The following is a 14,202-nucleotide window of genomic DNA, read 5'->3' on the forward strand; positions in this document are numbered from 1 at the left end:
AATTTTGGAAAGTTTAAAGACTAGCAGCAAACCATAGATTTTCTGCCATTCATATTTAGGTCCAGACTCTCCAGATGCAGCCTGTTCCAGTATGTCTGCAACTTAGACTTTAAACAACTTAGGTACCAGAAGTAGGCAAACTGAAGCAGAAAGTTTGTTTTGGGCTGCATTACTTATTTTTGACACTGTCAGCCAGGCCACCTCTCTAGAGCATAAGCTCAAGAATTTTTTTGTTGCTTTTTCAGCTTCAGCATGCTATCTGCCAAGCTCAGGGGAAGTAACTGAGATTCACATTGGAGCCAAGTCCCTGTAGGTCTGAAGGATTTCCCCTGATACCAGGAGTCTTCTCGAAGTTTAATAGCGGTGCACCTGCAAGGGGATGGTGTTCCTGTCTATTGTGACAGCTGGTTAATGAGGCATAGGTCCCAGCAGGAGAATGCTAATGAGCTTAGGGTATGTTTGCCATTCCCTTACTCCACTCTTGACTGATCCTTAAATGAATTATGAAAACCATTTTTCATTAAATCGAAGACCCGAAATTTCACAGCTGTTATGACTGATTCCAGTTGAAGACAGTATTTCTTCTGGAGCAACAGATTCCTGTTAAGATGGAATCTGTTTTAGCTGAAACCAAACTAAACTTGGATGACTTCCTGCTGTGGGCTGAAGACTTCCTTTGGAGTTTTAGGCCTTATTTCCATACATGCATGCACGAAACTCCATGCTAGACTGGTGTCACTCTGTATTTGCTGATTTGATCACTCTGCTTTCCAAAGGGACAAGGAGAAGATTTTTGTTTTTTTTTCTCAAGTTCCAGTAGGTAGGATGGCTGCCACTTTAAACACACACAGACAGGCAGTCCATCTCTAGTGAGGTTTTAATTTATGGGTGTGTCAAGCATAAACTCTATGTGAAAGTTCAAGTGACCTTGCTCAACAAAAAAATAGGATTTCAAAGATGTTGAACTTGAAACCAAATTGTCCAAGCCTATTTAACATTTTTGGCCTTCTCTGAAACATTATATACATCTTGATACATATATTTTTGTAGTGAATTTTGAGCTGCCTATACATTGTTCCTCATAGAACCTGTTAAAAAAGAAGTGTATATGGTACAACAATTGCAAAGAGTTCCTGTCTTTCCAGAGGGACTTCCGTAGCAAACAATCTGTGACAAATTCCTGATGGTTTCTGCAGATACATTTTCTAGAATGAAGAGCTGTTTTCAGCCAGAACAAAGTATTCAAAGATTGTTTATTTTTTCTTTTTCTTTCCCTTTTTGCTTGCACTTTCTGCCACCCAGAGTTAAGCAGACAACGTTTTCTGAAATTACGATCGAGACAATTTTGGCCGACAAATCTGCAGTAGCTGAGCATTTGCCAGGCTATTTATTTGTGTCTCAGGCTGCATGTACCTGACTGTTCAGGTGTTACAGGGGAGTACTGTGAGCAGACAGGGTAGTGAGTGTGACGGGCAGGGTGGTGATTGCTTGAGTGCCACAGACAGGGGTGTGTTTGTCTCCTTCCACCCCTACACCCTGTGGATAGGCCTCTGTGTACCCACCTGGGGGATTTTCACTGAATTGACTGGTCTGTCAGAAGGTGTTTTCTGTGGACAGTTCAGCCCAGCCTTGACTCTTTTGCAGGCATTGGTACTTATGATTCTTTATCACTTGATACTTTTGAAACAGCTGGTTTTCCTGGGAATCTGTCATAAAATTCTTGGTGTTCTGCAGCAGGTGCCTTTACCCCATTTTCTCCCATCTGACAATAACCCTATGGGCATACTTACTCACCAGGGACTTCTCTCCTGTCTGAGACTGAATTTTTGTCCTCTTATGTGTTCCTCATCTGAGTTCAGAAGATTTCAAAGACAAACTATGAGGGCAATAATAATGCAAAACCTCCTTTCAATTTCAATGCTATATTCTTCCTAAGTTCATTCCTGTTGTAGTACTGAAATTCTGTCTGTGAATCAGTGAAGTACACGTGGGAAGAGATTGCATTATTTTATCAGCAGAATCAAATCAAATGGTTCCTTGCTTTTTTTACTGTATAGGGAAATTCTAGTCAGGATGAATATCAAAATGGACCAGTCAATGAAACTCTTCCACGAGCTGGCTGGTGAATCGCTTCTGCTAAATGAAACTTAGGTTACATCATAGCTCAATTGACATAATCTGCTTACTTCAGAAACATGTGTTTCTGTGATTTACATGGTGGCAATGTGATATAACCTGCTGACATTGTCCGAGTTGTGCTGCTTCTGTAATCCAAACATTAACTGTGGAAAAGCAGTATAAGAATCTCTATTTGAGCATCATAGATGCAAATCCTTGGCCCACCATACAAGGAGGATATGGCTTGCTGGTTTACCCAACTGGGAGGCTATCAATGCATTTTTGTAGAGTACGATTTACCTACAGTAACTGTGATTCCTGGGAGGTGGTCTAATTTAGCTGCTATGATTGAACCTGCATTGTTTTAAGAAACCATAGGAATTTAGATGTTAAATCATAGGGAAATTAGAATGAATCAAGATTGGGTTTTATGTAGGGGACCACTAGGCAGTATAGGACTTACACATGACACTGTTTTGAGGAACTCCAGTTCTTCAAACATATTTTTGTGTCCCTGAGGTGATGCTCGAAGGGGATGCCTGCTGGCAATCATGTGTCACTGTTCCTGTTGGATAGCCATGACAAACTCATAGTGATGCTCAGGTTGTTAATGATGGCAATGAGCTGGGGGTCAGAGAGGGAGCATCATTCGAATAAACTTCAGACAGGTTTGTCAATGGTGGGGTTTTTTTTGCCCTGTATCGGTGATCTGTCTGCAGATCTCAGTCCATCTAGCTGCATGTCTGGTGTAAAAACTACTTGAAAGTTTTCAGTGATACCTGTGTAGAAGCATTGTTTTTTTAGTTCCAAGCATTACACTAGCCTCCAATTTAGTGGTTTTATGCTGTTTACCACATACTGGTTTTTAAAAAAACAAAAAAATCTACTTTGGTTCAAATCCTTTTTACACCTCAATCCATTGCTCTTTCACAACTTGTCAAGTGTATTTAAAACTTGACCAATCATATTTTAAAGGATGAGATCCTCATAGTGGGATAACATTGTCTTAGCCTATTCCTTCCCCATCAGAGGCTGTAAGTCCAGTTTTCAGATGTCTGCCTTTTGCCAGGAGTTCACAGTAAAAGATCCTTAAGATGATGGTGAGCTTCTTTTGCTTAACATAACAAAGCAGAAGTGTCACTTTACAGAGCGTTTTCTGAAGGATGTTTAATTTTTGCAAGACTTCTTACCGCTTTATTCAGCAGTTCAGAAATGAGTGAAATGAAGACAAACTGTGGGTGATTCTGGATATATATACAATGTCACTTACCATCAGCTTAATTGAATAAACTGAATTGGCACACTTGATGCATTTGATTATTTATATGGGTACAAATGATTCAGAGAAACTGAGCAGGATGTGTTGAAAACTGATCTGTGCAAAATGAAGTACAAATTTAGTGCATTCGTGAAAATTTGGCCTAATTTTTGTCATTTTTCATTGTGTTTCTCTGTTAGGTTGAGTTGATTGAGCACTTCTCTAGTATATTTTCAGTGTCTGTGGTCTGATTGACTTCTATGCTACTTCTAGGCTCAGATACATATTCTGTGACAAATATTTATTTTGATTAATTTGTATCAGTGAACTACTTTTTCTAGCTTGGCTTGGTGTTGTCTTTATTTTAATTGGATACAACTTTCTAACATCTAGGCATTGTTTAATTTTTGCTGTTTTAATCTGGAGCAGAATAGTCTGAAGAAGGATGTTCTATAAAACTTTTCGCAAGGTTCTTTTTGACCTCTATCTTTCTCAGCCTTCCCAGTCTTCTCAAAAGTTATTTTGTTCAGCTCACTTGAACAAAAAGCTTATAGGCACTAGAAATTTTTAGTATTTGCAGGTTTCACTGCCTAATACAGCTTATTCCGCAACTAGTCTACTGTCTGCCCAAATCCATAGTTGAATCTTCCTGAGGGATGGACTGTGCTCCTCTAGACTCTTCAGGAACTGCTGTTTGGAAGAATGGAAAACTTCTCTTACCTAATGGACTGAAGTTAGATTTCTTGACCGTTTAAGGAGGTGACTGATTAAGACCACAGAGCCACCTCCTTAGGTGGTCGTTGTTTCATTAGAGCAAAGTAGTGTGCTTTTCACAGTGGGTCCTTTGAGCATGTTTCTGTGTTTCTTGTTAAGCTGCTAATGTGGTGTCCCTCCTTTGACTCACTTGGAACTTGTGAAGTTTCTTTTGGACATGCTTCGTTTTTCTGCTGGAACTGGTGCATCACTGCTATTAACTGGTTCTCTTCCTTCCTAAGTGAAGTGATGGCTGAAGCCCAAGCTCTGCTACTTCATGTGTTGACAGTTCCAATACTTGGAATTATGCAGAGGTCTACTGATTCTGAATCCTGGTAGTTGTATGGTAGGACATGGCAGTTAAGCAAAGAGAATTTTAGAAATTCAGCCAGCGTTCTTTCTCCTTGCCAGTTGTTGTGAAAACGTATTTGGATAGCTGTAAAAAAAAATAAAATAAATAGCTAAACAGGGAAAAGCCTTTCCCATATTTGATCACTCAACTCAAAGTGTGTGTGTGTTGATAAATACTTCATTTCTGAAAACAGCATTTGCTTGCTCTGGAAATTAGTTTTATAATCTTCTGCTTGGAGAATACATTATTTGAGAACACCTGCTTTGAAAAGCTTAGTTTCTTGTATAACTGTATGGTAAGAACTGGTTAAGAACACAGGCAAAATTGTATTTGTGGATAAAAGTCTAGCCACTACTTTTAATTTCAAAGGTGGTTAAGTCACTACAATACAAAGAAGCAGCTTTAACAGTTTTATGAGAAAAGTAGGAGGAGTAAAATCAAACGCTGTTTGGTTTCACAGCCTGTTTTGGAGGCAGCTCCTAGAAATGTGTTGCCATTTGGATCTAGTAGTACAGATGATTAAATGGAAATGCAATGAGGTACCAACATCTCAGAATCGTGTTGTATCAAGCTGAAGCTGTGATGGCAGACGCAATTCTCAGCTTTCTGTCAGTACATCTGTGTAGAAGAAGATTTTTTTTTTTGTCCAGGGGAAGAACACAAACTGCATTCTTTTTTTTTTCCTGTGTATGCACAGAAAAACTTACTCCCCTGAAATCTGGGAGCCCTGTCTGGCATATGTTCTAGGATGCATTTGTAGTGATCCTGAATATGAAACTGCTTATAGTGGTGGTTTTCCTTTCTGTGTCTTCACAAAAGGTATCTTCACAGGGCAACAAAAATCATGTGTTGTTTCAAGGGTGTTAGCCTACTGTAAATATAGCAGCTTGGTTGGGTATTTATAAGTCTAGTAGAAGCAGCAATTTGAATTATATGCCACTTTGAAGACATCACAGACTTTAAGCAGGATATCACTGAGCATGGAAAAGAGGTCAATATTCAATTTAAGTAGGATTAAGTGCAATAAAAAATACTTCTTTGGGTAGATAACTTCCTGTCCTATAAGGAAGCGATCAATACCAATGTAGAACAAGCTTCCTCCAAAAGCTCTGGTCTTGTGTTCAGTCATCTTTCTGAAGTACAGCCCCAAGTTACTTTGGCTTTGATTTTTTTATTTTTTTTTAAATTTTTGTGGCTTGCATCGTCTTTGATAGAACACCCATTAGTTGCCTTGCCAAATGTGTACAGAATTCTGTAGAACCTCTGGACTATACAATAAAATGAAGAAAAAGGGATATTAAATTGGCTGAGGAGGATTTCTATTCTCTCATTTCTATTGAGAATGTTACTTCTGCTCTGGCTTTCAAAATAACATGGATTACTGGAGTGGGAGTATATGTTCATAGGTAAAGCTGTAGCACGCAGCGGACAGCAATGGAGAGAAAGCGGGAGAAGAGATAGATAAGAGTATACAGCAGCAGCAAAGGACAAGTGAGTGATTTTTTTCAATTTTAATTTTTATTCCTTTGTTCCTTTGACTTTCATCCTCTTGTTTACCAATTGTAATAAAATTGATAGTATTATAATATATAGTTATTATGTATGATAGCAAATTTAAAAAAACACCCCAAAACCATAGGCTTTTAGTATGTTGTATGTAAGACTAGTCTAGAGCCACCAGAACTATCCTGAGTTATTAATATTGAACTTGCATTGATTCTTCCCTTTGTTTCCCTTTTTTTAACCTTTTCTGGTAAAACACATAACAGAAAAACTTCCAATTTTTAATTTCACTCAAGTAATTAATCATATAGCTGATTTTTAAAACTTTCCTGGAAGCCAGTTAGTTGTGACTGATTCTTACTGACCTACATAGGAGGAAACTTAATCTGGTATCTTCTCATAGTGGACTTATGCTGTAGAGTTGGGGTGAAACGTGTATATGTATGTATATAGAGTGGCTAGTGCTTTTAAAGATCAGGGTTAACAGCAGAGTCAACTGAAATGGATTTGAAGTATAGTATCTACTATAGGTACAGCTACTAGTGCCACCTGTACTGAAGGTTGTGTGACCCTCACCATTTTAAGGCTTAACTCTTAGTTACTTTAACTTTTGCCAGAGTTCTGTTCAGACAGATTTTTCTGTGCCAGATGTCTGCTTTGGGTTGAATTTTTTGAAAGTTTCAGCCAAAGTGGTTCCAAGAATAAGGCTAGTGAGAAGTATGCTATTTAGCTTGTGTGAGAATATTCTGGTGTCCTTCTTTGATGCTCCAGTGCCCCCAAGCTCTGAAGCAAGGATTTGAAGTTTGGCAATAGTTCAGCCTTTGTGTAGAGGATGTGCCTTTTGCCTCCCCGTAAAAATCCACCCAAATTTCCAGAACGGTTTACAAGGCTTTGAAAAATTGCCATTTGCATGGGCTTAATAGGAATTTCTTAAAACTTCACAGTAAGTTTCCTTTAGATTCTGTTCACACTGGGAATGCTCCAGGCAGAGTAGAGCAGCATATTTCATCCCACTTCTGCTAGGAATTGTAACGGCTGGATCTGAGTGCTGACATAGAACTAAGAGTGGGCAGCATTTTGTCTTGTACCACCACTGCCTATTCCCATGTCCTATTCCTGCTCCCTGGGGAAAGACGTGGGCCCTCGGGGAAAAAGAAACAGTCTCATCTGAAAGAGCATGAGAGATGTGGAAGAGAAGAATTTAGGAGTGTGTGCATGTCTGGTTTGTACCATTCCTTTGGTCACTGAAAATGTGTGTATTCCACTGGCAAAATATGACTTTGTTTGCTAGTGGATGTTCAGATAATAATTGTTAGGTTTTGTTGTATTTGAACTGCTGTAGTTGAGTGGATATCAAGGTTTTATTATTTTACTGAGCCATGTGGGCATCAATTTTAAAGAAGTTAAACTCAAAAATGTCACAGTACAGTGCTATTTAGAGGGCAAAAGTCAAGAGCTCATTTTTTCAAATGCTTAAGTCTCACTCACACCTCTTGCCCTTAATACGTTGCAGTACAGCCACCAACTTCGTCAGAAGTGTTGCATGCTTTGTCCAGGAGGCATCTATTTGATTGGAATGGGGAAACAGGTCTATTCTGAGGATGAGTCCAGGATTTGTGCAGTAAAGGCTGTGTATTCATCTGTTAGAGATTGGAACATGTGGAGTAAGTGAAGCAGAGATTTCAGGAATAAGAAAAAGCTTTGTGGCTAAGACAGTTGAATGCTGTTTGCTGAATTGTGTGCAATCTGTGCTTAGTCATGGTGTTTTTACATGCCGCACTCAAATAACTGTTCCTAGGTGGCTGCTCATACTGTGTGTTCTAGTGGCTCGTTTGAGAATTCTTAGTAATTCGCAGAAATACAGACTCTTACGGCTGCAAGTGAACTCAATGGGAGCTAAACCTCATGTAAAATACTGTATGTTACTAAGGATAGTAAAAATCAGGTTCAAAGTATGTGAAATTTGACATCTGGAACTAGGGAATATTTTAATGCAATTAACCTAATGCCTCAGTTGCCTATTTTACAGATGCAGAAATTACTTGTCCCATCTCTGTAGAAAGGCTCATGAAGAAATTGGTTGCCTTTGTAGCAGGACTGAAAAATAATATGCTATAAATAAAGCATATGACCACCTCCCATGGATCAGGGATAAACCAAAGCATTGATAAATATGTAATCAAAAGTTTGTGATGAGATACAAGTATATTATTAAATCAGTAAAATTACCTTTGCAACTCCTAACTCTGCAATGCTTACCTTTATGACCCTAATAATTCTCTTAAAATGAAAGATGTGATTTTTCTCTGAATTTAAGAACTTTTGTACAAATAGTCCAATTTTGCCCATCCCTTGGTAGCTGGCTTGGTTCTGGAGGTGGAATCATTTCACCCTTTGCAATGTCTTTCCCAATGAAGCATGCAAACCTGAATTATATTGGATCTGTCTGAAACCAATGATGTCAACCTGTAGGAAGTGGTACATTTTTTTAACTGTATGAACTAATCTGTTTCATACTAATCCAAGCCTAAAAATCCTACTATCATAGCTCTGGAACTTAAATTTTTGACTTTGAATCAGCAGTCAAAACTTGTAAACAGTCAGAATAACATTAAAATGCAAGTTTAATTAGCCAGAACCTTTTAATTCTCTTCTAAATCATAGCCACTTTACCATGGTAAGAGTTGAATAAAATATTACTGGAATCCTCATCCTTCCTGTTCACTGTGGAGATGAAAAGTGTACTCACTCAGTTGACTACTACCTCACCATGATACATTTCCCCTTTGTAAAGCTCCTCCAATAGCACATCACTTCTGTCACTTTGTAAAGCCAACCATTACCTTAAATTTCTTATGCAAAAAAAAAAATTGTAGATTTTTTTGAAAGGGACAGGGTTACAACAAATAAGTGAATGTGTGTTTGTGGAAGTGTCTAGCTCCCAGAGTGAAAAGACTTGCTGCTAAGGTTTAGTGGATTTAATGCTTTGGAAATTATTTGTTGGCGAGCATGCAGCAGTGGAGAGTTTTGGGTTGTGGATTTTTTTCCTTTTTTTTTTAAGGTGGAGGTGTGAGAGGGCTTTTGACCTTTTAAGTTTAAAGGAGTCCTCAAACTTTTTTCTGGGTCATTCCCTCAGGGTGTTTGCTGCCTCTGATGAAGTAGGTCTTGGATAGGTCTTTTGAAAGCTTCAGTAAAGGCAAGGCATTTGACAGGATGTTTGTCACAATGTATTTTCAGGAGAATGATGGGAATTTTGAGCTGCTCAAAGCGTAGATTTTCCTTAGAGGAACTTGGCTGCTAAGAACAGCAGTCTTACTTGGTTAGCTGTGTGAAATCCACTTGCTTATGGACAACTATTTTGGGTTTTGTCCCCCACCCCTCAAGACTTCTGCTTACTCGTGTGCACTTCCATATGTGTTTTCAACTGTGCTTTGAAGTTGAGCAACTAGCTTTAAACAAAAGCTGTTACTACACTTCTGCATAGCATCTAGCTTGATTTCAGCATGCTGACGTGTCAGTGTTGTGGTTTAGAGTTGATGAAATACAATTCTTTGCTTGCTTTGACATTGGTTTCTGTAGGATTAAAAAAAAAATCATATTACATGTGGTTTGTTGTATAAAAGCCGAGTCAAAATGGACCTTAGAATGTGCTTAAATGGCTGTGCAACAATTATTAATTGCCCAAGCATCTGTCTTGACACATAGGTAATATGAAGATTGTGAATTATCCTGTATTTTTTTCCTCTGTCACCTTCTTCCTCTTCCCCAGTCGCCCTAATAACTTAAGGAATTTCTGAAAACTCAGACTTTGTGTGGCTTTAGTTTCCTACATAAGTCATTCTAGCATATTTTAGTCCAGAGTGCCTAGATAAAACAATTTAAGGTACATAATTTTTGGTCATCTTTGTGCAGCGTACTTCAGTAACAAGATCCAAGTAGTTTTGACTTTCTGGAATTTACTCCAGTCTATATTTTTTAGTATTGATTTTTATTTTAATGTTAAGGCACAAAATGAAGGGTAGATTCTGAAAGACAAAAGCAAACACAACTGTAGTCTACTAAATTAATTTGTATCCGGTTATACCAGCTAATTATACTTATAGCTTATACCAGCTAATTTACTAATTAGCTGTGACTATTCAACCATGCTATTTCAAATTAATTTGAAAAAGTAACTAAAATCTGATTTGCAAGACTGCTGTATTAAACAGGTTTAATATGTGATCATTTATATTAAGTACTTTAACTGTTTCTGAACATGTTGCTTTTTTGTCTTTGGCAGCAACTTGAATTAGTGGAACCAAGCGGCTGGATTCATGTTCCTTTAACAGATACTCATAAGAAGCCTATTCGCACGTTTATGATTCAGATTGCTGTTCTAGCTAATCATCAAAATGGAAGAGACACTCACATGAGACAAATCAAAGTGTACACCCCAGTGGAAGAGAGCTCTATTGGTAAATTTCCTAGATGTACAACAATTGATTTCATGATGTATCGGTCCATAAGATAAGATTTTGTAATGAGAAATAATAAAGGCATTTTTTGATGGCAGTATCATTGCTTAAGTATTCGAATACTTAGAGCAGGGTTTACTTCAGTGTAATTATATCTCTGTACTTTGTACAATTTTGAAATAAATATAATTTTGTGTTTACTATACTTTTGCTTGAAGTCTTTGAGTGCTCTTGTACTATCTGAGAGGAAAAAAAACCTGGGCACTTTAAAGGAACCTATTTGTGTCTGGGAATCAATAATTGATTTGATATAATACAGTTCTCTTTCAGGTGATTTCTTCCCCTAATGGGTATGCCTGGAAATAGTTTATTCTATAGTGTTACTGTTCATTCCTTTACAGCATCACAGAATGGTAGGGGTTGGAAGGCACCTTTGGAGTTCATCTAGTCCAAGCCCCCTGCTAAAGCAGGTTCACTTACAGCAGGTTGCCCAGGTCTGTGTCCAGGCAGGTTTTGAATATCTCCAGAGAAGGAGACTCCACAGCCTCCCTGAGCAGCCTGTTCCAGTGTTCTGCCACCCTCAAAGTAATAAAGCAAAGAACTAAAAATCTACCTAAAAGCTCTGGTTTTTAAAGAGCATTCTTCTTGAGCAGGCATAGTTTAAAGACAATATTGGTAGTGTGTTTCCATCATTGCTTATGTTGTTGTGTTGTATCCTTTTCTGTATAGGTTTTTTTTTCCTGCTTAATGATTGTCTGCATGGCTTTAGCAGCCTTTGTGACTGCAAAGTCATAGAAGTCATAGAATACCTCAAGTTGGAAGGGACCCATAAGGACCATGGAGCCCAGCTCCCTTCTCCTTGCAGGAGTACCTAAAACTAAACCATGTGACTAAGAGCCTTGTCCAGATGCTCTTTGAACTCTGACAGGCTTGGTGCTGTGACCACTTCTCTGGGGAGCCTGTTCCAGTGACCAGTAATGCAACAAAGATGATAATGATATGAAGAGAACCAAACTTTCCAAATTACTCAATATAGTACATACATTAAGATAGATATACTGAGTGTAGGTCATCTAAATGTGATAGCTGTTCAAATCAGGAGGAGTTAGGAATGCTCCAACATCCTACAATAACAGTAGGAATGAACCTGAAGGTCCCATGCACCTTCTAAAGTACTGAGACCTTAACACAAGGTAATCTCAGACTCGTGGCATGGAGTTTCTTTAACATGTGTTTTAAAGTGAAAAGTATTGCAAGGAAAAGGCATGTTTCATCTACTTGCTAGGAGTAGGAATATCTAACACCTCTACTAATATCTCATAATTATTTACTGCTTATTTCACCTTTTAAAAAAATTAGATTTTAGAAAGAGAAGCTGTTGAAGTACAAGGGATTTCTTTTGAAATGTTTTGTACTGATCAAATGCACCCTTCCTCCTAGCACCATAAAAATTGATGGTAAATCCGGACTAATGTCAGCCAAGGAAAACTTCTGACACTGTTCTTTGCTCTTAGTTGTGAGCAAGGAAAGGCTAACAATGGTGGAGGCTCATCGAACAGTGATACAGCATCCTTCAGCGGGGAAAGAAGGTGAAATAGAGGTTGACGAAGGATAAAGATTCAGCTGTTGAAATCCTTTATATACTTAATGAAGTAAGCTGCTGTCTTACTGAAACAGTTTTGTCCTCTGGCTGAATTCCACAGTTTTGGGAAGGCAATTAAAATTTCCTGATAATGAACCTTGTAGGGAAGTTCATGACTAGCCTGAGTTCTCTATTTAAGCGGATTCAGTCATTTCAGGAGGACCTTAATGGTACTTTACCTTTCCATATCAACAGCAAAATTCCTGTTCAGCAGAAGCTGGTTGAACTAGCGCTTTTCACAAGTCTGTCAGTTCAGTATTTTTCATTACATAGTGTCAAGGTGTGTTTTATTATATAGTGTACATTACTGTTCACTTAACTGAAGCAGATACGTACCACTTCATATTTTTCTGTCAAAAAAAAAAAACCCAAACCAAAAAACCCCCACAAAAAATATTTATCCAGTTATTTTAAGTTACTGATAGATTTTTAAGCAAGGAGATTAAGATTATTAGGCATGAAATTGTCCTGTTTTTCTCCAAGAATGGGTAAGATTGCAGTTATCCATCCTAGCATTGTATTGTCAAGCCACTGTTCCCTGCTTAATGATTCTACTACAGATAATTCTGTGGTAATTCTGAATTCTGGTCAGTAAGGTCAGTAACAAAATATTTTGATTCAAAGAAACTGAAGTATTCTTCTCTTTCACGTGTCCCTCTACGTTATTTGTTACATACTTCAATAATACATGCATTTATTTTCTCATCACTTCAGAAAAGACTAGTCCTTGAAATGGACATGAATATGTTCTGCATGAACCATCCCAAAGAACGGTTCAGGGGGATTCAAGGGTTGCGTAAACAGTTAAATGCATCCGAAGTTAAGGGTACATATTTCAAACAGCACCTGTTATCTTTAGGCTAATGAAGTCAAAGTAGTATTGCTCTATGATGAACATTATCCAGAAGACAAGGACAGGCCTGTCAGTGCAGTCTTGTTCTGCTTATTTCTCCCTTGCCTCAGCGGGCAACAGTTTGGATCTTTAGAGAGCTATTCCTGCTTGTGTTGATTTTTCAGGGCTCCTGTGTCCTTGCAGGTTAGGTGCCAGTATTCGTCTCAAATTTGGAGTTGTTGTTCACAGAATCACACAATGGTAGGGGTTGGAAGGGACCTCTGGAGATCATCTAGTCCAACCCCCCTGCCAGAGCAGTTCACCTACAGCAGGTTATGTGGCTCCTGACAGTGTAGTTGAATAAGTTGAAACTTAGCTTGACTACTTGTCCTGCTGCTCTGAAATCATAGATGGTGTTCAAGTGGTTTTAAGAACCTATGATACCTATGTTACCCTGGATGATGTTAAGCTTTATTGTTGGGGAGAGAAGCTGTACTTACAAATTAAATTTAATGCAGTCTTTTAGTAGGTGCTAAGATGCACAAGGCTCTTTAAAGGTTAAGTCTGTACTTATGCTTTATTCTTCTATCTGCAGCAGATCCAGCCTGAAGCTGCATATTCCAGTGTTTTATTTCTACTTTATTGCCAGAAATCACCATCTCCCTTGTTGAGCCTCTTCAGATGCTTCCATGGCTGTTCAATAAACTGCATCTGTGAAACAGTTAAGAGATCCTTGGTCCTTTCTTGACCCTTTAAAATAAGTGTATTCTTAGTATTGGGTGGAAGCAAGTAATCTGTGGTAAGACTGGGGGTGTGAACAGTGAGTCATGATGATGAGGGTGGGAGTAGATTAAAAGGGAGAGTGCAGCTAGTGACTCCTTCAACTGCTGCTGACAAAATAAGATATGACCATGCCTGAAAGGCAGTATAAAAATGCAAACTCTTTACTACAGTTTGTGTTTTGCTCTTTGATATTCAGTACTACTTGAAAACAAGTGCAGCAGCCATTCCAAATCCATCTTAAGTCTTTTCTGTGTAGTCTTGTAACAATTGTAGATACTTTGCATTGGAAGTTAACATCTGTGCAAGTATGTTTTTTAGCATTTTGGGTGCTTAGTCACATAAGGTTGCTGATTTTTGTGATGAGATCCTAGAGGATTGTGTCTGAAAATAAAGTGAGCTTACTGCCTTTGTGTGTTAATATAGTACTTGGTATTTGAATCGGGATAAACAAACTGGCCTGCCAAACCATTGCAGGAAGTCACTACGCACACGTTGTGTTTAGCT

At 38.3% G+C, this 14,202-nt stretch overlaps 1 protein-coding gene across 2 annotated transcripts in view; it reads left to right on the plus strand.

The window, feature by feature from the left end:
• ANAPC10 (anaphase promoting complex subunit 10) overlaps window positions 1-13,608 on the plus strand; it is a 41,758-nt gene extending 28,150 nt beyond the window's left edge. Inside the window, exons 5-6 of one of the 2 annotated variants that reach the window (XM_086464214.1) lie at window positions 10,267-10,441; window positions 13,511-13,608. In XM_086464214.1, the coding sequence (XP_086320340.1) occupies window positions 10,267-10,441; window positions 13,511-13,524 (189 nt within the window). In that variant the 3' untranslated portion in view covers window positions 13,525-13,608. Of the gene's footprint in view, window positions 1-10,266; window positions 10,575-13,510 lie in introns of those variants that run through there. The other variant, XM_086464215.1, reaches the window with a different exon arrangement.
• Window positions 13,609-14,202: the final 594 nt, after the last annotated feature.

Source organism: Leptosomus discolor, chromosome 4, assembly GCF_034619465.1.
Source record: "Leptosomus discolor isolate bLepDis1 chromosome 4, bLepDis1.hap2, whole genome shotgun sequence".
Taxonomy (NCBI): domain Eukaryota; kingdom Metazoa; phylum Chordata; class Aves; order Leptosomiformes; family Leptosomidae; genus Leptosomus; species Leptosomus discolor.